The sequence below is a fragment of the Chamaea fasciata genome, unplaced genomic scaffold (assembly GCF_029207755.1).
Source record: "Chamaea fasciata isolate MVZ Bird 193981 ecotype frontalis unplaced genomic scaffold, bChaFas1.0.hap1 SCAF_1, whole genome shotgun sequence".
NCBI classification, from domain to species: domain Eukaryota; kingdom Metazoa; phylum Chordata; class Aves; order Passeriformes; family Sylviidae; genus Chamaea; species Chamaea fasciata.
This window is the reverse complement of record NW_027094086.1, coordinates 20705173-20731689: the sequence shown is the minus strand read 5'-3', so window position 1 is coordinate 20731689 and position 26517 is coordinate 20705173. Positions and strand designations below refer to the sequence as shown.

General features: G+C 40.9%; 1 protein-coding gene across 2 annotated transcripts; it reads right to left on the bottom strand.

Annotated features, from left to right (window-relative positions):
• On the bottom strand, positions 1-26517 carry AZIN1 (antizyme inhibitor 1). 2 transcript variants are annotated; one of them, XM_066177689.1, is made up of 12 exons: positions 26239-26517; positions 20545-20682; positions 13502-13699; positions 11315-11488; positions 10882-11054; positions 7364-7498; positions 5830-5911; positions 4932-5006; positions 3686-3851; positions 3035-3153; positions 2644-2858; positions 1-2029 (listed from the first exon to the last, which is right to left on the bottom strand). In XM_066177689.1, the coding sequence occupies exons 3-12, from the start codon at positions 13601-13603 to the stop codon at positions 1918-1920; spliced, it is 1353 nt and encodes a 450-aa protein (XP_066033786.1). In that variant the 5' UTR covers positions 13604-13699; positions 20545-20682; positions 26239-26517; the 3' UTR covers positions 1-1917. The 2 variants fall into 2 exon arrangements, with proteins under 2 accessions (XP_066033786.1, XP_066033795.1); XM_066177698.1 differs by lacking the exons at positions 13502-13699; positions 20545-20682; positions 26239-26517 and adding an exon at positions 12468-12568.

Here is a 26517-nt window from a genome sequence, read left to right as displayed (position 1 = left end):
TTCAGAATCCAGGTTGGCTTTAATGGCACACTGTCTTCAAGTACAGCGAGTATTTCTGCTCTGACCACTGCTGCACTTATAGAGAAATTGTTTTCTACTTATCTGTAAGTTAACATAAAACAACTTTTGAAGACTGTATGACAGAATGCTGTTGGATTGTCTAACCTTAGGCAACCATAGCTGCATTTAGTCAAAAACCACACAGCAGCCTCTATCTTGTCTACAAAGACCTCAACAGGTAAACTGAAGAGCTTATCACTGCTCGACATGGGTCAGCTAGTAACTTCAGGTTAAAAAAAAAAAAAACAAAACAAACAGAAAACCAAAACCAAAACACAGGTTTTCCCCTATCATTTACTCCCTTTCCACATCCACATTTAATTACAGTAGTAAGTTTTTCTTAGACTGCCTCTCCAAAGCATAAGTCATTTTGTATCTCCTAACTGGCTTGTAAAACTGTTCTGACAAATCCAAACTGAGAATTTACTTTCAAGTAGAAGTTCATTAAGTTTCATAAAATCTTTGCTTTACAGAGTCAGAAAATAAAATTTCCTACCAGCTGGCACTCATGTAAAATACACTTGCAGCCAAAGGGTATACATTTTACCTCCAACTAAAGGGTTTTAAAAGTCCCTTTGTCTGCAGGATCCAGACCTCAGTGCATCATTCAAAACCCTAAAACCTCCTTTCTCCTCCTTCCCCCAGTTTTCAAGGAGGGAAAGTTAAACTGAGAAAGTAATAAGCAAAGGACGTTGAAGAAAGTGAGAGGCTGCAGTAACACAATAAAGAAATGCTCTGACCAGGTCAGGCAGTTCATTACTCAATGTACAAGTACTTGCAGCAGTCTGATTTACCTTTACGTTATGGATACAGCTAAATGAAGTCCAGTGCAAGAGAGCATTTGAGGTTTCTGTAGTCTTGTGCTGCCCTACCCTAGAGTCAGCACTATACAGAACTAACTGAAGTTGAAAGTTAAGACTTTTCAAATAAACACTATTAAAAAAAGAGCCAAAGGTTCTGTGACAACATGCAGATTTGGACTAACTCATGCTGCCTCAGGGCACTGCATGCACATGAGCTGGGACAACCTCTCCGTGCACACCCATGCCTAGTGCAGGTTAGCTGGTTGGTGTGAAGAACTGAATCTAAGGTCATGCTCTAAAAACACACCACAAATTGCCTTTTAGCCTTCCAGGAACTTACATGACTTTCACTTCATACAGATTGATCAATCTTAAAATTTTTACTGTTTAACACAAAGCTGAACCAATGGGCTTGAGAAAAGAAAGCTTCTCAAATCATCACATATACATCTATTTTCTAGCTACCTGCCTCCCAAAGTTAGCCTGAAAAACAGTAAAATCTACACAAAGTTTTATTGCAATCATACAAGGGATACATCACGGGTCAAATACAACAAATACTATGATGCAATTTTACATTTATTAAACTACAGTTCAAAGCACAAATTTACACATTCTAAATACACTAAAACATCTAATGAAGTCACACTGGTCTCCCACTGACATTTGATATATCTGGGCGAAAGACAATAACTTTACAAGACTTTTCTAACAGGAATCCTTAGTATAAAAACTGTGTACTTGTATGTAAACTGTTGAAGAACCCAAGTGATGGGTTTCCATCTCCACTAAGTCATCCATTTTGTTGCATATTTAACGCTCAGGGGTTGAATGAACTTGATTTTAAATTTGGACACCATTATCTAACCCTCCCACCCCCCAATGAATTGTAGCTGTAGCTTGTTTTGCCTGGTCCCCATTACTATTACTATTTTTTCAAGTTTTGAAGAGAATGAACTGAATTCAAGATTGTTCCATTTCTTCCACATTGGAATGTTGACCAGACAAACTACAGACTTGCAACTGCAGGTCTAAATGAAGCGTTAATGCCTGTTTAAGCTGCAGTGGAAAAGCGTTCTTCCGGGCTCAGCTGAATGCACGAAGGCACAAAGAAGAAGTTCTTCATCAATGTGTCTGAAGCAATTCCAGCATCTTGCATCTCATCCCTGCAGCAGAAAAGGTCAAGAGATGTAACAGCATGTTCTCAGGTTCAAAAACCAGCCTCCACACAGCATCTGAAGCCCATTGCCCCTGCATGGCTTGGCCCCTGGCTTAGCAGAAGGGAGCCCAGCTGTGCTAGTGCCTGGCACACACAGAAACCTGCCACTCTACAGGGGTGGGAGCACAAGGACCTGCCTGTCTCAGCACAGGAATGGGTTACCACACTCTCCATCACCACAAGAGCCTCACTGCCCTTCCTTCCTATGATGGTGCCAACACTGTACACAAGCTGCAGTTACTTGTGTGAGGAAAGCTCAACGGTTGATATTAAACAGCTTTTGTTAAGTCAGTAAAAGACTACAACTGCCACTGAACTCACAGGTGAGGTCAGTTAGGTATTCTGCTTTCTTTTGTCACCCCTAAAGCAAAGTAGGGATTTTATCATAGATCTCAGTTTAGTCTCAGCAGTCAGACAACAGACAAAAAAAAAATCCACAAACTAAAAAGGCACATTCTTGCACTCAGCATTTTCCTACATTTGCCATTGAATGTAATTTATAAGTGTACACTCCTGAAGGAAGCAAAAGCAACCTTGCCACTATCAAGATAGTTTTCTTACCAGTCACTGAAAGACATCATGTAGTAAATCAGTGGCCTCTGATAGTCGTTAAAGGTAGACTGTTCACCCAAGGTACCAGAACCCATATTGTCAAAGATCAGCCAATCTCCAACGCTCAACTCAGGAAGAAGACAGTTTTCCACAATTTGATCAAGCTCATCACAGGATGGACCCCAAAGGCTGCTTGCAAACAGAGGCTCATCTTCCTTGTATTTCTATATGGAAATGATTGAGGCAATTCAGACTTCAGTTTATTGAACCAGAAAATTTTCTAATATACAGAAGATTAATTTAACAAATAATATGCAATTATATATGTATGAAGTGTCCAATATATATTCATTAGACAAGGATAGTAAGGACTACCTCTGAAGACTATAGAAGGACTCACCTTGTGAACCTCTGGGATAGTATTCAGTTTCTCAGACAATTTACTTGCAAAAGAACCATAAACACCATCATTTATGTAATATGTAAATACTGGTTCATCATCATTCCTGGTTTGCTCCACTGGAAGTAAAAAAAGAAGTTGTCTTGCATGCATGTTTTGTCACAAGTAGTCCTTTTGCAATCTAACTTATCAGCTGCTTTCTCCTGACAAGGGGGCTCCATATATACCGGAATGGGAGAATTACAAGCAGAGTAATCTGTATGAGACCAGATTATAAATTCAGTTATAACATTAAGTGTGAGGCTTAATAAAATGAATACTTTAAGTAATAACCACTGCTAAGAATATGAATCCAGAGAAGCAGAGAAGTAGCTTGCTCTGTGATGTGATTTTTTAATGTTCTAATACAGAACCTTCTAACACACCATCTGTGATGCACGCAATATAGGTTTAACCTAGTAAGGATACAAGAAGTGCCACATAAAAGTAACAGTGAGATAGACAGGTAACATATGGTCAGAACCCAAAAGGCATATTAGAGTACAAGAATTAGGGGATGTATTAAATATATAAACAAACTAGTCTATCCCAACTAATAGTGGGCAGTTACCTGTACTGATTTGTAACACAGAACACAAATCCAACCCTTACCTCCAGAAGGAAGAAGTTTATCATACTCAACAGTCTTCTTTGCAATGACATTCACTGCCAGTGTAAATGCAGATGAAACATAATAGCATCCAGGCTCTGCAATCACATTAACACCAGATTCCTTAGGAAAGTAGACATCCAGCAATGGCCTGATGACATGATTAACCTAGGAAATTGAAGCCAGAGGTAAGACCAAAACTCAGCTCATGGATGTATCAGACACACACACTTCCAGTCTAGTCAGCACACCAAATGCTTATTCTGATCCTCCGTTCTCTGAGAAATGCCATTACCAGAAGTCCGCAATTTATAAAAAAAAACACGTAAGAAAACTGGTCATTCTGCTAAATACTGAAGATTGAGAACCATGAGTCTGAGTACTACACAGTCTCTCTTCACAGCTGAAATTCAAGCTGTGGTTCACTCAAGACTACACCAGTAATTTCAAAGCCTATCAGTGCAACAGATAATGTAGAATTACATTTGAACCCACAAGAACAGACAAAGGGCATTTCTGTGATCAGTCCTGAATAGTATCATATTAGAAACAGAGTTATTTAATATTAATGTTCATATCTTAAGACAGATATTTGAAGATTAACAGATATTTTAGACAAGTAACAGAACCATTAGAATTGAGACGAAAGCCCTGACTGCTGTTAGTAACTGCTCACTATATCACTTTCACTGTCCTGAATTCCTGGAGTCTGTGTTTAAGACAACGTAACAGTGTAAACTGAGTATCCTGTTTACATGCCACTTCATACTAAAGATGGCATTTAGGCCACATCAGAGGCCAACCAAATCAAGACTGCTAGCTTTCAATTCTAAAGCAAAATAGCAGAAGTTTTCATCCAGTAGCAACATGGTTTATGATCCAAAGCATGCTAAGACACCCTAGCCCTAACCATGCAAGAGTCACCAGCTGAACAACAGTCAAAAAAACCTTGAATTACTACTGGGTTCTATCTGAAGCTAGGGTTGCTTCAGATAATAGTTTAATCTCTAACACACTTAAATCAGCATTCACCCAGGATGAACAGGATTAAAAAGAACTAATGTTCACCTCCATGAACTGGTTACACTATCCATGATCAAGAATACAAACCCAACTAGTTGGATTTCGAGTTACAGTCTAACATGGAACTTAAGCTAGGTTTCAGCTATGAATTCAAGCTGCAGCATGAAGGTTAAACATTTCAATTTCTTCAGAAGTAAGAGTTTCAACTTCCAACACAGGGCATACCTCTTCCAGCTGAAGTTCTGATCCTGTGAAGCCTCCACCAATATCCAGCATGTTCATCTTAAAGCCAAATTCTTCCTAAAATGCATAGGCAGAAAGTAAGTACATGACTAACTGTAAATGCAAAAATATTTTGTTGCTCCTTACTATGGCTGTTCTCTCTGTATTTAGGCTTTTGAAATTATTTAGCTGAGTACATCTAATGATGGGGTGAGGGCATAGTATACTACAGCTCCATTCAATCTAGTAGCAAAGCACTGGGATGTCAATAGAGGTTACACAATTCTCTGCAAGTCCCACAGCAGTATCAACTCCCATCTTGTGGCTTTTGTTATATTCAGACAGTATTTGCTGAACAGGTGGTGCATTCTGACAAAAGAGTTTTAGGATTTCACAAATTTTGTGACAAGATCACTACAAAGAATTTGCACAAAGATCAGCAAGATCCTCAATTTTATTGCCCCCATGTGTTACCAGCCACAACTAAGACACTGCAGTGATAAGAGTAAAACATTTGCAGTCTCCTCTGTTTAGTTTACAAACTTCTCAGACCACAATAGATGTCAGCACACAATTGTTCAATTTCAATGTAACCTAAAAGCATCAGTTGTGTATTTACAGGACTGAGGTTTGAATATCAAAAATTCTTGCCCCAAAGTGGGAAACTAATTTAAACAGCATGCAAGCCTATTTAAATAGCCTGTCAGCGGGACAGCATTCATTACCATAATTAGGACAAAATTAGTTTTACCTCTACCACACATCACAAAGGAGTATTTAGTCCCTCACTAGAAGTGCCATCTCCAATGATTTATTGTGGAAATAATGTAGTTGTTGTGTTAGTTTGGAATAGAATGGATGCTCTACTGTAGCAATTCCATGTGTGTATAGATCTACTTACAGCCATGTCAAACACACACCGAGCATCAGATATAGCATGAATGTACGTTTGCAGATCCTTGCAAGAGCCTGAAACATGAAATCTGAAAGAAATAAAAACACAGTAAATACACTGAACCATGCAGCTTTCAGACCAAGCAAATTGTTTTACCATATTAAGCAGCAACAGAAGCAATTAATTCCCAAGCGTTTCAAAACAAGCTGAAATGATAATACAGCAACTGTGCAAAGAATAAGCTCAGACCACCACTGCCTTCCATTTCATTGGATTTGTACTTGAGAATGGTCTTCCTCTTAGTCCTAAGAATGTCCCACAATATTCTCATCTTTGAGGAAAAAAAGAAATTTACTGAATTTTTCAGTCCTCACTATCAAAGTGGCTATAAGTTGTTTTTCAGTAGGTGCCAAAGCTGGAGAGTACTGATGTATACCACAAGCTCCTGAATCCCCTCTTGCTCCTTGTTCAAAAGATTCAAGTACTGCCATATGCAGTTAGTCACTGAGTTGCTAAAACAAGTGCCAGCATTCCCATGGGATTCCTCAAGAGGAGTATGGTCTGCTGGCTCTAGACAAACCATACACACACGCCAGCCACAGTGTTCTCTACTCCAAGTCTACTCCTTAAAGGAATGCCATTTTAAGGCAAAGGTCACTTTTCAAACTTGCATGAATCCACGAGTGGATTTTAAAATTATTTAAATAAAAATAATGCACAAGAGCCATGTGATTTTTATAAGAGTTGGTCAAGACATTATAAGAAGAGGAATGTTTTTACAGTAGTATCTAATTTTTAAGACATTTGTAGTTTATGCTTTAATTTCCATGTCAAACAGATATACATCAAAACATTTGTGGTTTAAATCATCAAAATCTGACTTAGTATTTCTTTGTCTTGATGACCCATTTGTTTGGTTGCTTTCCTAAAACAATCATGAGCATGGGATAGATTTGTAGCTGAAGGCAGACAGAGCAGACTTGTGCATGCATTTTTCTCCCATATAGTAAAATATCCATCAAAGTTCCAATTAAAATACCACAGATAATTTGTATGAACTTGGAACTCTAGGATTCATTCCTGCCTCCTGCAAATCAAAAACTTATCTGAGTATTTTGTCTTGGTATGATCAAAGAGTGACATACAACCATAACTCTTACAAAATCTGACCCCATGTTCATCTAGTTCAAACTATCCAACCTATCCCATGCTGTACTAGCACTTCTGTTATTATGTCTATTGCTGGAAAAAACCAAATTGAGTTATCACAGAAGTTCAAGACTACAGTCAGAGAATAGGAGAGGCTTCCAAACTTAGTTTTCATGCCTATAGAAGGATTTATGATAGTTCATTTCATATTGTTTTGATGTCTGTAATAGTTACTTTGTTTCATACTAGTTTGTGCTTGCAAGCAAAAGCTCATGATTCTAAATTGAGGTGATTTTTTTTTAACCCTGTAAAATAGTGTCACCGGGGAAAAATTCTTTTCTATTTTACATCTGAAGTACATCAGCCAGCAGAGGACAATGAAGTTACTCACTTGACACCAACTATTTGGACTCCCAGCTCCTTAGCACATTCCATGAGGTGCCTACAGTTCTTCAGGGTGGTGCCAAACTTCATGTTCATCTCCTCACCAGCAGTAATGTCTTCTGTGGCAATGTGCAGTAAGAGCCTAAGAGAAGGGGAAGATGATTGGGGCAGTTGGTTTACATCATCAGCACATGTGAAGCCTGAAGACTGTCAGAAGTGTGTTGATTATGTTGTCAGTACTCCAGCTCCATCGATGGATGAATCAAGGCAACCTAATAATAACAATCCTGTACAGAGAAAAAACTAGCCATTAGGGGCTAAAACATGGAGCCAACAAGGACAAGGGATTTCGAAATGCAGCAATTAAGACTCTTGTAGCAGCAAGAGTCTGTTGAGTGCTGTAATAAAAAATAACGTTACCTTCTAATAAAGCGTAGTTCTTCATAAAATCAGTAAGACTAATATGATTTTTTCCCATCTCTGTCCTCCTCCTCAGCCCAGAGGTTCCCCTTTACTCAGACATGTATCAGATTTAGTTAAACTCAGCATCTGGAGGACACCAGGCTGAAAGCACACCCTGGCCATGTCACATAACCTCCCCTTTTGGCTGAGCACATGGACTCAGGCTGAGGGGGTAGAGTGGTCAGTCCATTCTCTGCCCCTCCTTCCAGGACACTGGAGAGCAGAAAGACAGCAAGTACCATCTCTTATGCAGTGGGACATCTTCCTCTCTGGTCAAAGCCTCATTTTGGGTAGGTCTGGCAAACTGCAGTGCCAATGCTGACCTTTTTCCCTGTTAAAGTAACACTTGAGGGGCAAAGGCATGGTCACATCCAAGCCTCTAGAGACATATCCCCAAACCTTCCAAATTCAAACTGCTGTCCACTGAGAAAGTCACACCTCTACAAGATCAATTAATTAGTCATGCAGTAAACTAAACAAGAGGTGGTGTCATGACATACAGGCAGACTGGACAGAGCACATTGCAGTTAACCAGGATGGGGAGTGTAAATGAGTGAAGAAACTCTGCACCCATAGTGAAACAGCTCTTTACAAGACAGGCAACAAACAGAACTCAGCCTAGCCACTACAGTTGGCTTAACATCTGCCATGATTTCTACAAGTACTTTCCAAATGTTTTACGGTGTGTTTAAAATGCATTTTGTGAAGAGCAAGATGTCCTAAGTTCTCTCACAGGCTGTCCTGCAATCCTTGTTAATTTATATCATTTAGTCTTAAGAAACTGACCAGCATCTCAATTTCCTGCTTCTCCACTAGCCCAGAAAATTCTGTTCAAAAAAATCTGTAGTCACACAGTATTTTGTGAAGCATTTTTATGTGCTTGCTGTAGCAAAAAAATTGATACAAGTCAAACTCTAAAATGTAACAGTAAAATTCAAATCCATACTATGATTTGTAACCTCATCTTAAAATTAGTCAAAACCCCTCCTTAAAGGCATCCAACATTAAATTTATTATTATTATTGTTATAGCAGCATTTTAAGTGAATCAAGATATTTTTTGAGCAAAACCCACTAAATCTGACTTCTAGAAATCTACCAGGGTTATTCCTCCTGGGTCTCAGCCAGTCAGAGCAGGGCTAGAGGGTGATGTGTATGTTTAGAGTTTGGTTTTACTTTTTTATTGTTAAGGAAGCATTGATATTTACAACACTTTTGCATCTACCCAAGTTCTAAGGACACCAAGAAGCTCAGCAGTTAAAACTTAACCTGGAAAAATCTTAAAGATATAATAAAGAAAAGCAATACCTAAGCACTCCTTCCTGACATTTCTCATCTTAAAAAAAAAACCCAAAAAAAACCCCAAAAAACCAAACAAAACAAACCCCAAACTAAAATCTGCAATAATCTGAGTTGGTAAGTCTTCCAAAGGCAGAAACATTAGTCATAAAAAGAGCCACTTCCCCCATTACTGATTTTAGTGTAAAGTTACACAAATTATGCTGAGAAAAGAAAAAAAATCTGACATCAATAAAAAATTGAGCATCGACACTGAGATGACCTGAGTAATTCTAATATGATGAGGAAAACAATTCTATCAGGTGAGAGAGTGATAATATATCTAAAAAATTTAGACATCAAATTGTGGTTCTTTTGTAGAAATTGAGTTTATTTCCCTTGATAAACAGGAACTTTTGCAAATATTAGACAACTGGATCCTTGAAAAGAAGTGATGAGTTTATATTGTTTTTCCCTAGCTCATGATACTCCTGCCTTCATCCTGCCTCCCTGATTTACAATTTCTCTGATCCAAGAAAAATCTGCATCCTGCTGTGGATGTTATCACAGACAAGATCCTCTTAAAGAGGTTGTTAGAATCATGGAAACAAATCAACAAAAACTAACAACTCTAAAGCCGCTAGTGAATAACTTGTAAAACACTTATGATTTAACAGTCAGCTTTAGCATTGTCATGGCATTCAAATCCACTAAGTATACCAGGGCCAGAAGTTTCAGAAAAGTTTATTTATTATACACCACATTTTTGCAGATTTCTCTCCAGTATGCAAGGCACAGACAGACTTCCATGAGGATGAAGTGTAATCACCAGCAACAGCAATATTAAATCTTGTAGTTGTGAACAAACAAAAAAACTCTCTCAAATAAGTATCACCCCCCCCCAAAAAAAAAAAATACTCAAACCAAAACGGAGCCACAGTTTTGGGGGAAGGCACAAAACTTTAATAATGACTGTTCAGAACCAAAGAATTTGTAAAGGATCTCAGGAATTCTGTTTCTCCAGTGACATTTATGGAAAGCTATACCATTAATCACTGCAAAGCACTGCAACATTCACTTAGGCTCTGACTTTGTATTTCTTAAAGGCATGGCCCAAAGATGAAGCATTCATATGTGAGGGATTTGATGTTAAATGACACGAGTGCCTATCGGTTCAAGAGACCATTATACAATGGCAGCAATAAAACTGCCATATTTAACAGCCATATTATCAACTTTGATCACTTTTCTACAGAAAGCAGCTGGGCTAACAGTGACTGAAAAGAGAACTGGAGTCAAATTTCTTACTCTTTTAATCATGTGGAAATACCTGTAGGTGTATTTAATAGACCTGCAGTGTGCCCAAACCCCAGATGGGATCCAATGCACGCAGGTAGTCACTGGTAGCTCAGCCCTGACTTCAGCCAGAGCCACTAATATCCAAACAGAACTTCCTGAAAGATAACACTGAAGCCAAAACAGAGCAGGAGGAAGATGCATTTGCAGATAATGAAATGCCAGACTACTGAACTTTAATCACTGAAACCTTTACATGAAGATTGCCCTAAAATAATCAATTTCTCCCAAACCAAGGGCCACTGTAGTAGGAAGCCAAGACTCAGTAGGAAAATATGTAAAAAAGCTACTTTCAAAGGAGACAGAAGAACAGATACAAGTGATTTGTACTAAAGAAGACATGTACTTCGATTGCAACTCAAACCACCCAAAATACAGGCAAATTAAGCTTCCCCCACATTAAAAGCAAAACCAGAACTTTGACACTTACTTGGCATTTGGATGGTTACGTGAAATTTTCTTCAGCTCAGTATCATTGTCACAAGTCATGATGTTTATCCCAGCTTTCGCTGCATACTTGATCTGAGAGGCTTGCTTGCAAGGATTTGTGTATATGATGTTTTCAGGAGAAATGCCCAGCTCTTGTACCAATGCCATTTCAGACTGAAAAACAGGAGCATACCAGAGTTTGACAAAGTGCATTGCACCATCTTTCTCAAATTTTTATTAGATATGCTCTACTACAACACTAAAGAGAAAACTATCTACTGCTTCTAGGGAAGAAGTACAGATTTTCAACAGCCAGTTATAAATGAGTTCACAGTTCAAATTTTATTTTAATCATGGCACTTAACACCAAAGAGATTAATTTAAACCAGCAGACATATGAAAGAAAATAAGGCATACAGGCAAGAAAAACTTACTTTACTGGAACATGCAAAACCAACACCAAGGGTCCCCAGAATTTCGAGTACACCTGGAGTAGAATTGCATTTTACAGGATAAAATGGCTTTATGGGTGCCATCACATTCTGCCATTGTATGTTATTCCTTACAAGCTTTCCAAGATCACCAACATAAAATGCCTTTTTTCCAGTCTGCAAAAAGGAAGAATAGGAAAATAAAGTGTCTGAAATTGTAGGTTTGCTGTCAAATCAAACAACCCAAAGTCTTAACGAATGATACACCTTTTTTTTTTTTACCCTGCTCTTAACTTTTAGATTTGACCTTGAACAATGTTTTTCTGTTCACCTAGCAATTTGAACTAGTTTAAAAAAAAAAAAATCAAAGGGAATACCTACCACTTCAGAGATATTATGAATGCTATTGACAATATTCTGAGATTCCTGAATAAAAGATTCTACTTAAATGCCAAATGCTGATTTTATCAAAAAAATACAGATTAAGTTACACATTTCTTTCAAGTTTTTATTTTCAGAAGTCCGCAGCTATTTATAGACAGAAAATCCACAGGGATGGAAGCTTCCACAGTCTCAATGTAATTTATGTCGTATTACACAAGGAATAAAATCTGATGCACTAACATTATTTTAACATCCAGCTAAGAGCTTGTTTTAGTGAAAATTTGTCTGATGGTATTTTAGTTCAGGAAGTCAAGTTTGAGACTGTTCTCCACAGCTTGTGAAGAATGAAGTTCAAAAGGAATTTTAAGAACAAGACTCCATATTAAAGGTGACAGATCAAGTACATAATCTTTAAGAAAATGCACAGACTTTTCTGGAACTGTTAAGTTCCCTCTGCACAGCTGTCACAACATAGTCTTTCTCAATATCAGGTCATGATGTGGGTGTAGTGGATTGAAATGCAAACAGATCATTTCAGATTTGTTTGTAATGTGCACTCAGCAAAACTACTGTAAGTGAATGACTGTAAATCAATTAAAGATCACCACAAAATAGATTATGGATCTGAATCGAGACTGTACATCAAATATTAATTCTAGTACTTGACTTCTGCAGATATGAAACTCTATATGTTGTGGCTTATTTTATACAAAGTCTTTATTTCTGTTTAAAAAACACAAATAGAAATTCCATCGGGTGGAAGCATACTGACCCCCTGTACGGGTCACCAGCAGGAATGGGATCTGGAGCTTTAGATCCATGGCACAGGCCTCTACCCCTTGAGCTAAAGGAGTAAATGAAAGCAGCAGGAGGCAGCTATCCTCTGTGAGCCAGCCAGTGGTTGGAGACATGACATGTTGCCAGTAGTTTACCTATTTATTTGCTAGACAGAAAAAGAATATTAGGAATCAGGATTTGGGAATCCTATACCTGAGTTCAGAAGGCCATGGAATTTAGCTATTTGCTGTACTACAGTTGACCACTTGCATATGAATATTAGTTCTGATAAACCAAGGGAAAAGTGAGCAACTCACAAGTATGGCATATGAAGAATACAGGATTTGCATAATAAAACTTTTTTTAAAGCTTGCTCTTTCTACAACTTTGTCTACAGAACAACAGTTACATCTTCCTGCCTCCTCCTAAGAAATTAGTGAAGCCTAATTTAAAAGATGACTATTGTACACACAGAATTATTTAAGTTTCTTTCCAGTTGGCTGCTAAACTTCAGTAGCTTTTACACCAGTTTGTCTTGAAAGATAGCACCTCCCAATGTGCTTGTACCAGAGTTTCCAATGGGGAGAAGGGTAACAGGAAGATGTATAAATATAAACCACGATGGCCCACAGAAAATTTAAACATGGCTTTAAACTGGCTCAGCATACACATTTGTCAGAACTCTGCCATATTTTCAGGGAAAGAACAACAACAAAAAGGCTCTAACTGAATGTATCCACTTGCACAATTTTAGGTGCTTGATCTAAACCCCACTGCTAATAAAAATCTCTTGAAACAGTGAGATGGGACTCAGGAAAGTAAGAGCTGATGCCCAAATTTCCCCTAGAGAATTCTGCCCAAAGCAAGAAAACAGCAAAGAAGCAGAATTAGAAGAGGAAATTACTTTATAGAGTGAGTGAGTCTTAGCTGACTGTTCCTCTGTTGCGGTTAGCTCATCAGTTCTAAAATACTTTGATCTAGTTTGAAGACTTAGGGAACTAAATCAGAAGATCTGCAAAGCAAACTTACGTGAGTATGTTCATAAATACAGTTGTCAATGACATCTGCAAGAGTTGCTCCTTCATCCAACAGACCAATGGAGTAATTTGCATCCTCGAGAAATCCTTTCATCTCAGCCGTATTCCACAAAGCCGACAGTCATAAACCAAGAAACACAAGGGATGGGCTTCCAAGCCTTATATCCGGGTCCTTAAATTATGCAACAAACTGTACAAAGATAACATGTGTCAATGGAAAAAGAGGCACAAAGCATACTATGGTACTATTTGAAAAACCAGCTTGCTACACCTGATGTCCTACAAACAGTAACACATCCTCTACAAAAACCAAAGATGTTTTTACTCTGCTCACCCTACACTTGCCAGAGATACGGATAGAACAATTCTACTGAAGCCAAGAATAAAACAGAAGCTGGGTACTTTAAATCTGATAGTAACTTCCAGAAACAACTGATGCAAGGCTCTTCTTGCAAATTCCAGACTGTATGCACACTGATCTCCACTGAGTTTATGCAAACTATGAAAATACTGCAAGTGCAGCGTAATTGTGCAAATGCCTCATCTCAGTTCTTATCAAGTACAGCATCTTAAGCAATGCTAGCATTCAAGTGTGGAACTGGAAGACTGCCTGTAATAGAACACCTCTGAATTTGTTACAGAAAACTTGTAGCTTATTGATTAAATGTTAGCATTGACATTTGTGTTAACATTCTAGTTTTTTGATGCTAATTTATAACCACTGCACTTACACATTGTATCTATTAGACATTTATTTTGTTGTTCTGTTCATAGCATTACCTACAACACTTAAAAACATTAATTTCAATAGAGATTAATAGAAAGCCACTAGGCTAGAAGTAATTTTAAAAGTGATTATCTTAGTATGTAGCATTGTAATTAAAATAAAGTTATAGTCTAACTTTATTTGCATCTTGCTTATCCTCAGATCTTCACTGCGAATTAGCTTAGTAGTTAGTAGTTTATACACAGTGTTTTCCAAAAGACAACCTGAATCAACACAGTCCAAACACTGACAACAGTTAAATATACAGTCTTAGAATGCAGATTGACTATTTAATCACAAGTAAAAATCAGCAGACAGCAGAAAATTACCAACAGCTGACTATATATCTTCATTTGCTTTACTTGACGGATAGAACAATGTGCAGTTTACATTCCATTAGAGTTGTGGGTCTTGTTTAAAAGCAGCCTATCAGCTTACATCAACCCACTGACCACATTTTTGTTTCAACTGTCACCTTTATGACTAACACAAGATTGATCAAAACCAGCTAGCTAACTCGATTCCTTCTCTAAATGAAGACCTAAGACTTTTTCTTATCTCCCAGAAGAAGTTGCATAGTACTTGTAAAATAAGTCATGGTTGTTTTCTAAAGCCACCTGCACTTAAATTTACAATAGCAGAATTATTTTTCTAATAAAAGTGTTTATAGAAACCACAAACATAACAAGTGAAAGCCAAAAATACTTCATTAGGACTATAAAAGTTAAGATAATTTTGGCCTCAAATCAAATCAGGCCCATGGTATTAACTCTGTCTCATGTTCCATCCAGCACCTCCTCCATACAGTAAAAAAATAATAAAAATACACAATTTGCAACACAGGTTTGGTTAATGTTGTCAACAACATGAACAAAGCTACTTTGCTGTAGTTTAATATTACCACAACTAAGCAGCAATTTCTCCTGCTTGTCATTATGCCAAATAATGGGAAAGGAGCCAGCAGGGTTTTTTATATGCTTTCTGCACAACTCAAACATGCCCCCTATGCTTGTTACAAGAGGAATTTACTGCCAGGTGAACTAACTCAGTAGCAGCTGGAATATTCAGTTCTGTTCAGAAGTTGAATGATAAAGACAAGCACACTGGGTAAGAAACACTTGTCTCACACATATATTAGTGAGTCCTATGATTATTTAAGGGAATCCTGAAGATCCAAAACAATCACAGAAGAGCAAGATGATTATCACACTGATGTAAAGATTTAATTAGTTATAAAAACAATGACTAGGTGGTAGACTGTAATAATCAGAAGTCTTTAGTCAGCCCATATCTCAGTATGAGACTAACAGCTAAACTCCTTAAAAAAATACCACCGCTGAACAAAAGAAGCTTGTGAACTACGTTTGCCTTAGAATCAGTCCAACAAACATGAACATCACAGTCATCTTCATAAAATATCCATTTTTTTGGATTGGTTTTCAGAGGCAGAGGATCAAAAAGGCTGAGTTATCTTCCCCTCCCCACAAACCCCCTCCCCCCAAAAGAAATGCTGGCATCAGTATTTCACTGAAATTCTTTTTAAGGAATTACTGTATATAAAAGGGTACTACTTAGCTAGATTTTAAAATTTTGGTTGAGATTTTTTTTTCATGCTACAAGCCACTTACTACACTCTAAAGCACGCAGACAGTCAAGAGTCCCTTCCACCCCAGATCTACCTTACTGGAAGGTCTCAGCACACCCACTGGAACCAGTCATAGCCCTGAACAGATTTTTAGACTCACCAGACACACAGAGCTAATGGCTTGTACTTTGTATTTCAAATGAAGCAGCTCAGTCTAACCAACTGCACACTTCTCTTTGAGTGTGAGTGTTCACCAGAGTTACCGTGGAGTAGATTTAAGCTAGCTGTTTAGAACTCTTAAAGGAAAAGCTTTTTTTCATAGTTAATGACTGTGGTGTCTATAGCTTTCAGACAGATGGCATAGAAGAATACTTTCCTCCAAAAGCTGCCCCTTTAATTTTGGAGAGACTCAGTTTAAGTAAAGCATGCGGGGAGGACTCCTTACCACAAACTCCCCAAAGAACACAGCAAAAAGAACAATTATCTAGTAAGTTAGTTTTGATGAAGATTATTTCCTAAACAAGACTTGTCTCCTGGTCATTCATCAAAAAGCACCTTATGGTCAAGAGGGAAGGACTAAAAGGAACATATGCTAGTACAGATTCAATGAAAAATTGCAACAAATCATAAACAACCTGATATAACCTCTCCCAGGCTGCTGAACAGTGATTGCTTTTTCTAAGCACACCCAGAACATGGAAGCTTTTCCATTTAACATGACCAATCTAGTAGGAAAAAAAGTGCTAACATTTGTTGAACTACTGTCTAATTTCCCCTTTTTTGAATAAATAACATCTCTTTAGTCTTGATAGGAGGAGTATTCTACAAAGAAAAAACAAATTCCTAGAAGCACTGCTACAGCACCACTACAAGACAGTGGCTAGAGAAACATTTCTTTAAGGGGTTAATACCTTACAGTAGGATTTGGGACTCTGCTGTCACTTTATTCTGTCCTGACTGGTTCCCTCCTGAGGGGGGAGGAGAATCAGTGATAAAATTTGCAGAAGGAAATCTAAAGGACAGTTTAGGACTTTTTTTTATGTCTGTAAGATGAGTCAGAAATCATTTGAGTACAGAGTTCACTCCTTGCTGTAAATGCTGGCTTGCTGCAAGTCATTATTTGACAGACTTGGTGTGGTAACACCACCCATTTTCGCACCTGAAATGTTAGTCTGCACAATGCTCCAGGACATATATTTTAAGTCAAACAAAAGCTGTCAAGTGGTATGAGACTTCTACATAGGCATGTAATTGCTTTCTTTGAAGTAAGCATTACATCCTCAGGCTCTTTAACACAATGACTTCCCAGATGAAGAACTCTTAGATACAAGTGTACATATTTAAACGCTGCAATTACTGCAGACATCTGGAATGAAAGAAAATGAAAATTCTCTGAACAGAGTCTAAACACTTGCTTGTCACATGTAAGCATCCATAACACGCACAATTTTCATTTTTTTCTTTACATTATTCAAATTATGTATTGTTTGGCCTAAGAAAAGAACTTCAAAACCTCCAAATGCCTATAGGTTTGGTTCTTTCATTAAAAACTTCCTCTGCAAAAAAAGTCTCTTCAAACCAAAGAGGCTCCAAATAATGTCTTTAGACCGCATCTTATCAAACAAAAGTATTCATGACTTAATAATTATGCTAATGCAAAAATCATAAAAGGCTAAAAACACATTTTCTCATCCCTTGCAATGCTAGTTCTTCAGGGGTAACAAATTAAAAAAAAAAAAAAAAAAACTAAAACATTTTGTCACTGACACTGGCAATTCAGTACAGAACAGGTATACTAGGAAAGTAGAAACATGAGTCCTCTGTTTCCAGTGCAGGAAATACCTATTTATAAAGGGAGTATCTTTTAAAAAAATATTCCAATACACCATTTCACCAACTTGCATCACTGTAATTCAGTTACCTCAATGCACCCACTAACCAGCTGATGGAAATGCTGAAACAGGTGTCTTTTTTTGTATTACTCAAGTAACCTCTCAGTACAAACCACTGAGGGTCATAAGTAGGGTACTTGTTCAGCTTAGGTCAGTTGCATCCTACTCTATTCTCACCAGCATTCCACAGTTAAGTGAGCAAGGCATGAAGAACTACTCTGAAGCAAGCAAAGGGGGTAGATACTGAAAAAACAATGCCCCATCCAACATCTTCTACAGGAACAAGAACCTCCTTCTGTGTTCTTGAAGTTTGAATACATGATTCAGACCCAATAAGCTCACAAAGCTTACAAAAGACTGATTATTCTAAGTGCACATACACTTCATGGTACCAGACCTGCACTTCTTTTACAACAGCACAAACTGTCACCTCCCTATCCTATGCTCTTACTTGCTCAGTCAGTGTTAGTATTTGGCTTCCCCACTGCTCCCTAAGATTCCCAACTCCCAGCCCTCCTGCTCTCCCCAGTTGGCACCAGTTCCATGTACACAAAGTCAAGAGAGCTTTCAAAGTTAGCCAGTCTAGACAACTACTGCCTCCATTTGGCATAGACCGGGCTTGTTAATTCATCAGACTTCCATTGCTAACTCCCATCATTTCTGATCAACCAGATATGGCAATGAATAGAAGAGATTTTAAAGGAGCAAGACTTCAGGCCACAGTTGCCAGACTGCTCAAGGAGTGAGAGCATGAAAAGCAGACAGAACTAAACCCCAAGTCTTCCCCTGGCCAGTGTAACACAAGGAAAAAGTGACATGGAGAAAACTGGGAAAAGGAAGCGAGTCTAATGGAAATATAAGTACATCTTCAGACAGAAGATTTTCATTTTAGTTCCACTGGAACATTAACACCTAACATTACAGCTCTATTTAAAAGCTCACTTGACCTTTTTCCCATTAAATCACTTTGCAAGTTGAACAAGACTCCAAGTACCAATTAGCTCTCTAAGTGACGTCTTAGCTTCATTTGAGGCAATGACCTGTGCTTCAGCACACCAAAACAGGTACAGATTTCCTGGCAAACACCACTGCTACCTACATCACCACTGCATTCAATACTGAATTACTTCTATTGTGTACAGGACATTATTGCTGCACACGTAATAGATCCAACCACAAAATAAACACACATTACCTGAACATTCAGCTGCAAATAAAGGAAGTCCAGTGGCATTTCCATTCTAGGGCAATCTATACCTTTAACTGTTTGTCACAGCACAGGAGTCTACCAGTTAGAGAAGGAATATCTCAAGGAAGGTGCCAGAACAGTCTTCACCTCAGGAGTAAGACCTTCTGTCACAGCCAAGATTCTCTTCAGAACAGTTTTAGAAATTAAGATACATGTATAGTACCTTAAGACTGTATACTTTACTCACTCCTTTCTAACAATTCTTATGCCTTTCCTATCTTTTTACTACTTACTTTATTCCTGTTCAAGTGCAAAATGTCATGAAAGAGTTCTAGTGACATACAAGAGTGAACCAAAACTTAAACTGAACAGGAGAAGCAATTTTGTCAGCTATTTTGCTTATAAAAACCACATCTATAACATAACAGTGATATTCAGAAAAGTCTCAGTGTTAACTGAATTCATTTGAATAGGGTATTCAACTACAAAGAACCAGATATATGCAGTTAATTCAGTAAGTTTCAAATGAAACAAAAAGAACATAACCTCTGGAGATAAAGCCAGAAGTCATGATAAACCAAGCTCATCCTGTGCCTCAGCAACTGTGGTATTTTCAAAGACCAAGTTTATCTACATTAAGTACCTTATTAGGAGGCATACAAACACAATTGGCATTTAGAATCTTTGTGGTCTTTAAGAAGTACCTGGCTCAGTAAGATGTACTTTACCATTTGCAAGTTCTACATTAAAAAGCATTCCATAATTTATAGGTACTAAGCCAAATAAAAATGCCTTCAGCAAAACAGGAAAAAAGTAATACTGTACAAATACTGTATAAAGTCAGCTTAAATGCATTTGTAATATCTGACTTAGGACTACTGTTAAAAACCACATAAAACCATTTTAAGTTAACAGAACATGATAGCCATACACATTTCAGAGTTTTCTTAAGATCAGCTAAGTGCATTCATTTGTTTTCCATTATCATGGTCTTGTTTTCCTTTAATAACTATTTCCCACTTCAAAATATAAAGGCATTTATAATTGGTACGTATTTTCCATGCAGCATTAAATTCCACATTCTACTGTAACCTCACTACAACTATTTGTGGAAGTGGATAGTAATTAGCAAATAATGGAGACAGGCATTTGGGAAGGCACACCCTTCATGATCAGCCTTAGTTACTGTTAACAGTAGCAAATTTTAACTATTTCAGTATAAACTACTCTAAGAAACTATACAGTACTCAGCAAGTCATGAGTTAATGTTAACAGTCATGCAGTCCAATTCATTACTCCAGAATTATCACTGAGAGACTGAAGGTACAGCATTTTATTTCAGGATTTCTGCAGCCAACAGCCCTAATTCAGAAAAGTAGCTTTATTTACCAAGTTTACAGCAGAACTTCATCAGATAACTGTATTGAGAAAGGCGTTAGGTAGGTGAGTGAAAATTTTTAGTGCCTCCCTACCATCCTGAAAGAAAGTCCTATGTAATTTTGATAATCTATATCCAGACAGTTATCTTGCTTATCAAAAACCCAATACAAGCTGTATTTTTGCAAGTGCTTATCCTCCTCCATACAGATGAAGAGAGACTTACATGGACAAGTTAGGAGATGGAACCCTACTATCATCAGCTAGGTTCCCAAGGTGGCTCAGCGTTGAAGTCGAACTGCTCTCTATAAAGCACTTCTCCTAAGCCCTCTGGATAGTTGTAAACTTGATCAGAGATTTTGCCCTGTAGGGAGAAAAACGCACACAAAAATAAATTTCATAGCCAGAACAGAATAAAAGCCCTATCATAAAACATGTAACAAATGCCTTTTTAGTAGTGCTTTTAAGGAGGCTTGCATCACCCCACCACGAAAGTTCATAATCACATCAAACACCCAGTTTTCAAGAGTTTATATAAACTCTGAGCCAGAACAAGTCAGATGTACAAAGAACTGCTGAAACACATGAAACTGCTTGTTTGTACTTATCTTTCACAGTCTGAATGGGAAGATTTTCAAAACTAATGGCAAAGAGCTCTACATTATCCTGCTGTAGGGTAGCATGCCTTAATACTGGACTACTCTCCCAGAAGTGTTTTTAACCCTGTAACCACTGCATTCTTCCCCTCCCCACTTCCCTTCTATTTTAGAATTCCCTTGCCACGTTCCTTCTCCCTGTGCTGTGAATGAATACAGCATGTGGGTGAAAAAGCTATGTGGGTGAAAAATAGTGCTTTATATAGTGAAACTGAACACCACACAGACAAATCCAGAAATGAGCAAGACAGTAAAAACAAAGAAACTTATGCTTGCCTTCAGGAATGAGGAAACATTTCAGCTGGCCCTTAAAGGCTATTATACACATCACCAAAGCAGCATTTTAAAATGTAAGGCTAGCTTACTCAAGGTAAAGCAATTGCACAAACCGGTACATAAAAGCAGTCAAGAAAGCATTTATTAGCCTGTTGAGAAGTTATTCCTCCTAAAAGCAACAGTAATTTTCATGGAATTAAATACACTACCAAATTGTTCACGTGTAAATCCAAAATACAACAAAGTTTCTACATGAAACATAGAACGTACCAATCTATTGTAAAAAAAAAACCTTTGCTACTTTCATTATTTAAGTAATACTATGTGGGCTGACTACAAAAGCCTGACTGTTGAGAATCACCCAACACAAAGGATCATCTTCACAGCCATGTTAGTTAAACTCCTGGAATGTACTTTCCCACTTATTATTGCTATTCGAAAACTAAACTAGTACACTCTATGAAGTACTGCATAACATACAGAGGTAGTGCAACTTGAGGGTAACTGTTTCACAGCAACTCTCACAGAGCAATGCTGCAGCTTTTCCACGTGAAGTAGCATTTACTAGCATGCAACATTAAAAACAAACCTCAGTGCTTCAAATTTGAGATATTACAGAATTTTGCCAGTTAGAATTAATGTGTATGTATTATATTTAACCTTATCCTTTTCTTTCACTAAAGCAAGAAGTCAGTAACATTTAGTTCTGCACACAACAGTTTTACAAAAGGAAGGTGTTGCCAACTTTTAAAATTAACTAGTAGTTACACTATTTCCTACTGCTGTTCTGATTATACTCAATAATTCATACAAATTTTCCAGTGACAGGAATCACGTTTACCTTCCTAGCCAAACCAGTCATTAAACACAAGTGCTTCTAGGGAAAGCACATGACCTTCAGTGCAAAACTTAAAATGCAATGCTTCAGCCAAATACCACCTGCAGTATCATGCCAATAAATATTCTCACATGTCCCAAGAAGGAAAGTTTACAGTGAAAGTTCCTGTGGAGCAGGAATGAAACCCAACAATTTTTTGCAGCAACAGTCAACATTGAGCTGTGCTGAGTTCTAACTGTCTTTAAGAACTTATTTTAAATGAGAATTATTTATCCAAAGGATCTACACAAACATACACAAAATAGTCTGACTGCTCTCTTTTGTGCAGCTTCGCTACTTCTAAACATTCAGAGGAAAATGGTACAATTTGAGTTTTTCCAATCACAGTCCTTTTACTCTACTTTAATCAGAAGAAAGAGGGATTTTGCTGTAGAGTGGCAGAGCTGGGCTACCAATTTAAGTAGAAGTGTATTAGATGTCCATAACCCATATGGGCAAACCCAGTTTTCAAAAAATTGTGTATGTTATCAACCACAATGAAGCATTCCTTGTTTACGGGTTTTAAAGTAGGTATTCTTTGCTAGGCAGCGAGCTTTGAGTTGTGGGAATAGTCAGCAAGGTAGCTCTGCCTTCTAATATTCAAGTGACATTTGTATGCATGGGGTTTTGTCTATCATCTGTTGGTATACTCTACTAGCAGGTTCCTGAAGTTTGACTACAGCTCAAGCAACAAGTCACAACTCACCTGAGGACCCAAATCACCCCACAGTTGTCCACAGCACATACTTTTGTCACCTGCATCCCTGCAGCAAGCCCTGTAAGTGCCCAGCAGGGCTGGGCTTTTTCCAGTTCACTGCCCCCCCCCCCCCCCCCACCTCCCCATGTATGATGCCAACAGGCCTACAAAACCAGGCATCAATTCATTTCCTTAAAAAAAAAATTCCACTGCATCTGTTTCTGAGAAGAGACCCTTTAGTGGCCTGAGCTAAAACATCCATTAACCAAACCCTAAAAATCTAGAATTACAATGACCTTGCATATTTACACCAAGTGACAGACTCAGAGGCACCAAAGTTACTCTGGTTCACAGAAAAACGTAGGTATTTTTGAGTTACAGTAAGCCTCTTCCAGATGAGGGAGAAGACACTGTGGCAAGGGGATCCCCGTGGGGGTGCAGGTCCTGAAGGAAGCACAGGTCCCTAAGGAGTCTTCCCATGAACCACACTCCTGCTCCTGTGCTACATCAACAGTATTTAGAGCTGAAATTTACCATTATACCCAAATTAGCACACTACATGATTAAGCCTTGCTTTCAGGAAGGGACAGTCTTAATTCTCTTCTAAAGCACTCTGTCTCCCCTTTAATTTGGAGAGATGGAATCATTTCCAGCAGCACTGCTGCAACCACACACCTGCACCAGCCTTCCAGGGAGCAGTGAGAGGCATAAGCTGCGGGTCCAGGGGCAGGCTGCAGCGCTGAAAGGCAGTAATCCTGCCTCCAGTAAAACTGCCCACAGGAGAAACATTCCCACAGCTGTTCACCACCAAACAACACCCTCCCCCTCCCAAAGACCCTCATTTTTCTGGGGTTTAACAGCCTTCCCCAGGAGCTGAATGCCCAGCGGGAGGGATGGGGGAGAGCAGGCCGGCTTGCTGCCTGCCGGGGGTCTTGGCCTGCAGGAGGCAAGAGAAGGGATCTCACCACAGCCAGAGGCACACGGGGAAGGGGCTGCCTTGTCACAGGCATCAGCCACAGCAGCATTGTTCACACGGTGACAGGAAGGAAAGAACTAGACTGGACCAGTCCAGACTGGAACAAACCCCTCCTACCATCACCATTATTCACAACCCCCACCTCCCCCCCCCCCAGCACCACTGCCTCCCACGTTTATCCAAGGAAGAACAGTGGGCAAGTGCAGTGTCTTCAGAGACAAAAATCTGGCAGCCAGAGAGGGCAGAAGAACTGGGGCAGGACTACCCCCCAACCCACTCGCACACAAGAGACCCAGTCATGTATCTGACTAGATGGTAGGCAGATCTACGGTGTTTTATCAGACTTCACACCACGTTTTCTTTCAGTATGGCTATAACCGACTGGGACTACACAATTGTATCCTGGTTAGTCACCGGAGACTGCTGCAGAGGTCTGAAACACAGTGCTTCTCCTGCCTACAGGCACAAGGGAGCTGTGCAGGATTTTGTACTGCAGAAGATGCACTTCAGAAAGGCTCAAAAGCTTTAAGCTCACTTTCTTCCCTCTTCACCACGACCAGGTAACCCCCAGCACACAGAGGCATCCTCATGACCTGCAGTGCTGTCTAGTACCCAGCCATAATAGCATCCTCTTCAGCCTCACGATTCTGCACTTGCACCCATACATTGGCCCACTTGCTCACCCATGCTTTCAGCTCTCATACCAGCAGGAACAGACACCTATACTGATCTCTCATCGCTGTAACTCTGCTGACCTCCTACCAAACAGGGAACGGCACTGCAGCCAACACACACTCCCGACATCCCAACATTCAGCTGCATGCATTTTACACACACGAATTCAGCTGGCAGCTAAGCAGGACTCAGACTCTCTTCTCCATACCTTCCAAAAGCCACTAGTACACCGGTGGCCAAATGGACCACAATACGTTGGCAAAGGCAGCCAAGCCAAGAAGGCTGAGCTCAACCAAGAGACCTCCAAAAGGTGCCTCCGGCGGCACCAAACCTGCTACGGCTACACTAAGGGTCTGACCAAGGGAGGGGTAAAGGGTGCGCTGCGAGATGACCAGGGAACTATTCCCGGGCAAAGGGAGGGTTCTGCTAACGGGAGGGAAGAGCTCCCTTCCACATTCCGGGTGACCCCACGGCCCTTCTGCGTGAAGGCAGTCCCGGAAGGCGTCACTTGTGCAATGCCCTTACAACTCCTGCGTTGCTCTGACAGCCGGCGCTGCCACCCTGCTCGTCGGCGTGGCCCTTGCTCACCATGCCGAGGGGGACAGGTGAGGAGGCCTCGTGCAGGCGCAGCTCAGGTGAGGGGAAAAGTGGAGCATGGCAGCGGGAGCCCGGATGGATAATCACGCTCACAGAAGCACAACATGGCCCCTGAGAAGCAGGCAAGGAGACGCCGCGGCCATGCCACCAGCACTTCTCCAGCCTCTGCCCCCGTCAGGCTGCCCAGCGCCGAAGCCTGTCGCACACGGTTGCCCCCGGGGGCTCGGGGAGCTTACAGCGTGTAGGTCACACGCGGAAAGTGACCCCGCAGCACCCGCACCGCAGCCTGTGCTCCCAGCCCAGGCAGCTGCCACAGGGCACTGAGCAGCCCCTCTCCCTGCGGGACCCAGGCGAGGACGCCCCTCGGCCCCCGCTCGCAGGCAGGGGCGCCCTGCGAGAGGCAGCAGCGCCCGGTGGGCGCCGGTCTCCAGCCGCGGGCACTGCCCCGGCTCTGAGGGGGAAGACACCGTACAGCCCCCCTCCGTAGGAATCCGCCATGTTAGGGCGGCCGCCGAGCCCCCGCTGCCCGCGGAGCCGGCATCCCCGCCGCCCTTCCGCGTCCCGGGGACTGCGGGAGAAGGGGACCGGCGGCACCGCCGCAGCGTTCACCCCCGTGCCCGGCCTCTGCTCCCGCCCCGTCACCGCTCGCACGCAGCCCCGTCCGCCATGTTAGCGCGGCGGCCGTTGACCCTCCGCCCGCCGCCGCCGACACCCTCCCGGGTGCGGGGGTCTCGCTGCCCGCCCGCTGTACCCCGCACTGCGGCCCCGCACCGCCCGGCGCGCCGGGAGACAGGGGGAGCTCCGGCCTTGACTCATTCCGCCGTTCTCCATCTGCCGCCGCCGGTGGCAGCCGGTCTCGCCCCACGCCGCCGGGCAGAGAAAGGGCAGAGAGAGGAATGGGCCCCATCCTCAAATCTCCCCGGCAGTCACCGCCACGGTACTGCCCGCCGGGTGCCCCTCCGCCCTTCCCGGCACCACGACCACCGCTCCCCGTCCCTCCCTGAACTGCTCCGAGCAGGGGGAAACCCCTATCGCTTCCGCCCGCCGCCGGTGACTACGGACGCTCCGGCCCGGTTCGGAGCTCGGGGTGGGCGTCGCCACTGCTTCCCTCTCGCCACTTCCCCCCCGGGCGGCCAGAGCCCCAGGACCCCCGCTCCGGTACTCACGTGAGATAACGGCCCGAAAGATTTGGTAAATCGTCTTCTCTTTTTAGGCGGAATTTTTAAAGAGGGATGTGGGAACCTACAGCAGAAATACAGGCGGCGGCAGCGGCGCCTTCCAGGGCCATAGGCTGCGGGGGCGGCCGGCGGGGAAAGCGCAGCGCAGCGCTGGGACCAGAGGGCACAGGCGGAGAGAGACAGAGCAGGAGAGGGCCGGGGGCTGCGGCAGCGGCGGGCGGAGGCGGGAGAGTGGCCGGTAAGCTGCGAGCGAGCGGAGACACGGGG